Below are 6665 nucleotides of genomic sequence, written 5' to 3'. Positions count from 1 at the left end.
AATAAAAAACTCAAATAATTTCTCCGATTTTGTGGAGAGAATTCGTATAAAAAAACACAACAATAAACAATAGTAAAATCATTTAAATTATTTAAAAATAAAATCGGAGGAAGAAAAAAAAATAGAACAAGAAAAAGAAACAGAGAGAAAAGAGAGAAGAAATTAATCGGTGAACCCACCACCAAATTTTTCTTCAAAATGGAGCCGAATTATAATCTCAAAAGAGAGAATTAATAATAACGACATGATTTCATTTAATAAATCAAATCAAATCACTTAATTTGAACCCAGGTTGCAACACTTGGAATTCCACGGTAGACCACAAACAGCATATAATACCCCGGCGGCGCAATAATTCCGGACGGCGGCGCCACCACCGTCGCACTATAAATCCCGCCGCGAGTCTCCGCTATTTCCCGAATCGCCAACACAACAAGCCTCTGATTCATTGAATAACCGTGTGTCGTGAACGGCGGCGGATATATCGTCACTCTAATATCATTCTCCCGATCAAGTTCGCCGTCAACGAGTAAATTAAAACTTACTACGAAATCTTTTCCGTATTGCCAACTCGTTTCCATTTGGTCCACCTGAATGGTGGGGCGGAATCCGGCGTATGCCGGATCCAAGTACGGCGGAGAGAATTTCTCCATCCTCAATTCCGTCGGATATTTGACAGCTTGGAACATGTAGCCGGCGTTGGTGTTGCTGCCGCCGACAAGGATTTGGCCGTCGGGGAGAACGGCGGCGGTGGAGTGGTACATTCTTGGAATTGTGGTGGGGATTAGTTGTTTAAATCGTTGACCTTGGGGTTTTTCGGGAGTGTAGAGAATCGGCGAGTAATTTGGAGCTTCGGCGAAATTCCACGCCGATGTACCGGAAGTAGCGCCGTTGATAATCAAAAGATCGCCGGTTGGGAGAATTAACATATCGCCCATAACTCTTGGAGATGGCATCATTTCCTTCTTCCAAACATCCTTCGGCTTTGTGATCTCTATACGATTGCAATCTTGTAATGCTGGCATGAAGTTCCCTTTCTCCGCCAACCGGTATGCCTCCGGCTTTGCTCCGCCACATACGATCACCTGATTATTCATCGTAACTCATTAGCTTAAGTTTGATAATGTAATAGATGCATTTATTTTTCTATCATTATCAATTAAATTTCTTGTACCAAATTTGCACTAAAATTTACTGATAAAAATGTTTTAAAACCTAGTTTAGTAAGCTTTTGAATTGATTAGTAATTTTAACATACCTCAGCTGGGATTGCTTCTGGTTTCTCGAGCGGGAGCTTGAGAGGGAGAAGTGCAGACATTCCAGATGCGGGGTAGTTTCGGGAGCCGCCATCCAAAATCGGGTACTCGTAAAGGATAGTGTGAGTCTTAGGGTTAAGCAAGATGGAGCGACTATTGGCAAAGATGAAGACATTGCCATCAGTAGAAAGATGAACAAAAGGATAGAGATTGTTTTCATCCAAATCAGTTGTTTCATCCAAGAAAGGCATTTTGATAGCTCTTGGATTTGCTTTTCCTTCTGCTGGAACAAATTCAATGCTGAAAGATCTCCGACCACCGACCAAGATGAAACCACCGTCGGGCAGGGTGGCCTGAGTCGCATACCTACAATGTTTCCGGCGTCTGTTTAACGGATTTTACTAGTCAAACTAAAAATAATAATAATAGTTACCATCTTGGACGTGCCAATGCCGTTGGATATTCGGTCCAATCGCAAGTCTCGCATGGAGTAATGTATCGGACGGCTCTGTTTCCGTCGTTCCAACCACCTGTGTTCACCAATCTTCCTTCGGCGTCGAGCCCTCCCGACGAGCACCATGGATCCGTAGTCATCTATTGTTTGGAAAAATTCATGCTTCTATTAAGATTTTGAGGGTAAAATTGGAAAATAAAGATTCTCTTTTATGGTTTAATTTATAAAAATTTAGGTGTTTACACTCTTTATTATGGAATTCTGCTACACCTAATTAAAAACTATCACTTTGACCATTTTTTAAAAAATAAAAAATTATTGCTAAGATGCATATTGCACTCACTTTATGAAATTGAAATTAAAATTTGATCTCTCTATCCCACATGTGGTAAAAAAAATAGGTCAGAGGTTCGATCCCTCTACTCCACATATTTTTTTAAAAAAAAATTAAAATCTCAAAACTTCACTATCACACGGTTTCATGGTTCCATGAAAGAGATTGAAAATTTTTTTCCCTTGAAAAAAAAGAAAACGTTCCAGTTTAATTCTTTTAAAAAGTTTTGAATTTTATAATAAAAGATTTTTTTTAAAGCATTTTTCTATATGAATCACACTCATATGTGAATGGATGGGTGCACCAATTCGATGAATAATGAGTCCCACTTGAATATTCATGCACAATAGAGATGTAAAAAGATTTTTCCCTAGTAATATATAAATTTATGTCTTACTTAAACTATGTTATGTAGCTAAATATATACGTATATTTATGCAAATAAATAGAAGTATAAGTTAAGCAAGTGAATTATTACAAACCGTGAGTGGTCTTATTTTAGCGGTGTCGATATCATACTCAATGCCATGAGCCCAACAATCTTGCAATATGGCACCTTGATCAGTCTTGAAAGGAATACATTTCCCATTAGGCAATTTGATTTGTGAAATGTGAAATGCAGATGCATCAAATATGATCATCCTGTTGTTTGGCAACAAATTCATGTGCATAGCTGAGACCATGGAGTTTCTACAGACCAACTTCCATGTCCCTAGAAAATTCGTCGGGAAATCTCTTGTGCCCGATTCGTCCACCAGTTGTGGACCAGCTCGAAACGTTATACCCGGTAGGTTACCTTTGGGTGTGGTCGTTGTGGCTCCACCTTGCACACTAGGGTCATTGTTTCCAGCCGAAGGATCTGTCAATATCTTCTTCAAACCGTCGTCGAGCGAGTTAGAACCGGGGCCGTAAGACCCCCCGACGGTATCAAATTGGGCGGGAGCGGAAACGAAGAAGAGAGAAAGGAGGAGGAGAAGGGAAGCTGCCTTGAGAAAGGCCGCCATTGAAGGTATGAGTTACCTTGTTCTTCAATGGCAGCGTTGTGTTTATAATGACACAATTTTCCTTCCTTTGTTTTTTTGTGTGTTCCTCAGCTTTTGTCTCCTCTCTAATACATTTTATGGCTCAAAGAGGTCAGTTAAGAGATCATTAAAATAGCCTCTGGTGGTTCCTTGTTTGAAGGGAAAACTTAACCTATTTTACTAATTCTAGGTAATTAATTTAAGGGAAATTAAAAATTAGATGATTTTTAAGCCATAAATTTTTTGAGGTCGATAAAAGTATGGTAAAAAAGTTTTGGACCAATTTCAAAAACCACTCATAAGCATGGTGATAGTTGTAATTACACTCTCAAATTTTTAACGTGAAAATTGAGTCATCGATAACTTAAATAAGGGTTGAGATTGTACCCTCAAACTTACAATAATTGTAGAAATTTGACCCTCAAATAATAAAAACTAAACAATTGTTGATATTTTTACTCATGTAAATTTGAGTGTCTAATTTAATATTTGTATAAGTTTAAGGTTTCAATTTTTACCAATGAAAGTTTGAAAGTATAATTACAACTATCACCAACTTTTTCTCTTTCAAAAACTAAATTACAAGTTTAGCATACTACGAGTACTCAGGAGCAGTTAAAGAATAAATGATCAGTCGTTTCATATCATAATTGGTGCATCTTGGGAAGGAATCATAATGAAACAGTTGATCATTTATTCATTAACTACTCCTACTCCCAACAACTCTGGTATAAATTGAACTCCTCTATTGTTCACTCTCTATCCGGTACTTTGAAAGAGATATTGTATGTACTCAAAAACATTGATCCTACCTCAAGAAATAAGCTACTCTGGAGTAACTTGATTAGAGTTTGTCTTTGGTATATTTGGTTGGAGCATAATCAAAGAACATTCTATGATAAAGAGAAAGCTCCTATGATCACTTGTGGGAGGATATTATTTACCTTGCTGCGAATTAGAGTACTAGATCCAATCTTTTTAACCGTTATGATTCATCTTGTATATCTCTTAATTTGAAGGCTTTCCTCTAGTCTCTCCTTTTTGTATCTGGACCTAGTACTTTATTTGTCGTATATATTTATATCAATGTATGGTCCGAGACATGATAAAAGTGTTATGAATGTGTCAATCTAGTTAAGATATCCAAATATACCTATTGATCCCTCGATCTCTAATACTTTATTAAAAAAAAAAAGTTACAAGCTTTAGTTGTATTTCATATAGGTCATTACTTTAAAATTTATCAAATATAGAATTTCAAGTTCCATCTTATCCATTTGATTTTTTATTTTTATTTTTATTTTTATGTAAATTATTTTTATAAACATTACTTCTTTATGAGTTTTCTTTGTTCTCTTATCCTACTTTTCAATAATGTTTTCAAATTTCACTCCAAGTTAAAAAGAAACTATATAAAGTAATTTTTAGAAACTTTGTTTTGTTTTTTTTTTTTTTTATTTCCTAAGAATTTAGATGTTAATTTTAGAAAGATATGAACACCATCCTAAAGAAATTGTGAGAGAAAACCAATTTTAGAAACTAAATAATTATCAAATAGACTTTCAATTTTTAGTCCTACGTAAATCCTTGTGATTTTTTTGAAAATAGGGTCTCCATTCTGACAATATTTAAATAAATAAAAATTTAGAAATCTATTAAATTTTTTTAATACAATAATGATAGAGATAGGAGATCGAAGATTCAACTTCTAAAAAAAGAGTCATACTCGAGCTAAGCAAGCAGGCATTACTAGTCATATGAAACTTCATATGCAATTGAATTATATAGTTTGTATTTGTAAGAAAACATAAAAATAGAAAAATATCATTTTACAATCCTAAACTTTAAGGATTGTATCATTTAAACATTAGACTGATAATTATATAATTTGTCGTACTAAAATTAAGGTAAGTATTATATGTTGACCATTCAAGGGAATATATATATATATATATATATATTTTGTTTATAGTTTCAAAATGTTATACTTTGAATCATTAAATTTTGAGTTTGATTTCAGTATAGTTCCTAGATTTCAAAATGTTACAATTTTATCTTTGAAATTGAATTTTGTTTCAATTTAGGCTAATCTTTAATGTTAATTTATTAATTAATTTAATTTATTTAAAAGAATTATAATTAATCAAATTTTACTATTTTTGCATCACTCTTAAAATTAATTAAAATTTCACTTCATAACTATTTTCAATTAATTAATAAACATTAATGCCAAAGATTGAAGCAAGTATTTAGTGAAAAACGTGTAAATCATGAAACTTAAAGTCCGTTTGGATTGACTTGAAAAAAAACTCATTTTTATTTAAACACTTTTGATAAAAAAAAATTTTAAAATATACTTGAAAAACTATTTTTGAGTGATTGACAAACACTCTAATTTCTTCCAAGATGACTTATTTTTAAAACTAAATACTTGACAATGCATTCCAAACACATCTTTGATGATCAAATTAAAATAAAATTTAAATCTCGAAGATAAAATTATAGACTAACAAACACATATTTGATTATTAAATTAAAATGAAATTAAAATCTTGAAGATAAAATTATAAATTAAATTGTAATCAAACAAAAAATTAAAAACTAAAAATGTAATATTTAAAACTTATAAATGGAATAAAAATTAGACTCAAAAAGAGAAAAAGGTATTTTTTTTTTTTCCCTTTTAAGTAAAAAAAAGAAAATGCATAAAAAAAAAGAGAGAGAGAGAGAGAGCTTATAAATGAATGGATAAAAATAGAAACAAACAGACATTTGAGTAAGGTCTCTTAAGAGTTTTTTTTTTTTTTTTTTTTTTTTTTTGAGCGATTTTCAACAACTTTTTTTTTCCTTTGTTCTTTGTCTGTTTGTTATAGAAAGGTTTCTAAAAATGGCATTTGTTGACTTAATAATAATATCGTTTTTCAGGAGCATTTTGCATTTAAAATTATCAAGAAAACACGAACAACAAATTTAGAATGTGTTTAAACTAACATATATACTCGGATCAGAGGAGTATATATGTTAATTACGGACATTGAATTAAGTTCATTTTGATCATTTTTATAAAAAGTATTACTAAGATTTAATAAAATTTCTCATAGATATTGTTCAATAAACTGACCAATAAATAACAAAAATTGCGCTTAATTTTGATGAATTCATAGTAGAAATTAATTAAATTATTATTGAATTTGAAGTATATAAAGACTAAATTATTAATATCTCAAAGTTTAGGATGACTAAATTGTTACTTTTATAAAAATTCAAAAACTATAATGGCCAAACAAAAAATAAGACTATCTAACATGAACACTACTCTACTGGTATGAATTTGTACTATCAACCTTGAGGTCTAAGGTTTGATATCCTCTATCTCATACATTGTCAAAAAAAAAAAAAAAAAAAATTATCTGCTATTCTTTTCTCAAATTTACTTTTAAATTTCAGAACGAATCTTATAAAAGAAAGGGTAATTGTTTTAAATGATAAAACTGTCGAAAATATTTAAATCCAAATTGGTATACTCTGTGCCAAAAAGCCAATGACTCCATATGAATCACCTCTTTATACATTACAAAGTGACTAGAGTCATGTGGAAC

General features: G+C 31.8%; 1 protein-coding gene across 1 annotated transcript; it reads right to left on the bottom strand.

Annotated features, from left to right (window-relative positions):
- Positions 1-272: 272 nt before the first annotated feature.
- Positions 273-3048, bottom strand: LOC120080395 (aldehyde oxidase GLOX1-like). The gene is made up of 4 exons (XM_039035047.2): positions 2527-3048; positions 1690-1850; positions 1259-1622; positions 273-1085 (listed from the first exon to the last, which is right to left on the bottom strand). The coding sequence occupies exons 1-4, from the start codon at positions 3046-3048 to the stop codon at positions 273-275; spliced, it is 1860 nt and encodes a 619-aa protein (XP_038890975.1).
- Positions 3049-6665: the final 3617 nt, after the last annotated feature.

The sequence above is a fragment of the Benincasa hispida genome, chromosome 6, assembly GCF_027475165.1.
Source record: "Benincasa hispida cultivar pf3 chromosome 6, pf3_genome.v1.1, whole genome shotgun sequence".
Taxonomy (NCBI): Eukaryota; Viridiplantae; Streptophyta; class Magnoliopsida; order Cucurbitales; family Cucurbitaceae; genus Benincasa; species Benincasa hispida.
The sequence above is the reverse complement of the archived record's forward strand: the minus strand, read 5'-3'. Positions and strand labels throughout refer to the sequence as shown.

Excerpts from the sequence above, each read along its gene's own strand:
- LOC120080395 (XM_039035047.2), bottom strand. The coding sequence starts at position 3,048 with ATGGCGGCCTTTCTCAAGGCAGCTTCCCTTCTCCTCCTCCTTTCTCTC. Across the intron at positions 1,851-2,526 it reads CTAAAATAAGACCACTCACG|ATGACTACGGATCCATGGTG; the intron begins GTTTGTAATAAT and ends TCCAAACAATAG. Across the intron at positions 1,086-1,258 it reads CAGAAGCAATCCCAGCTGAG|GTGATCGTATGTGGCGGAGC; the intron begins GTATGTTAAAAT and ends ATGAATAATCAG.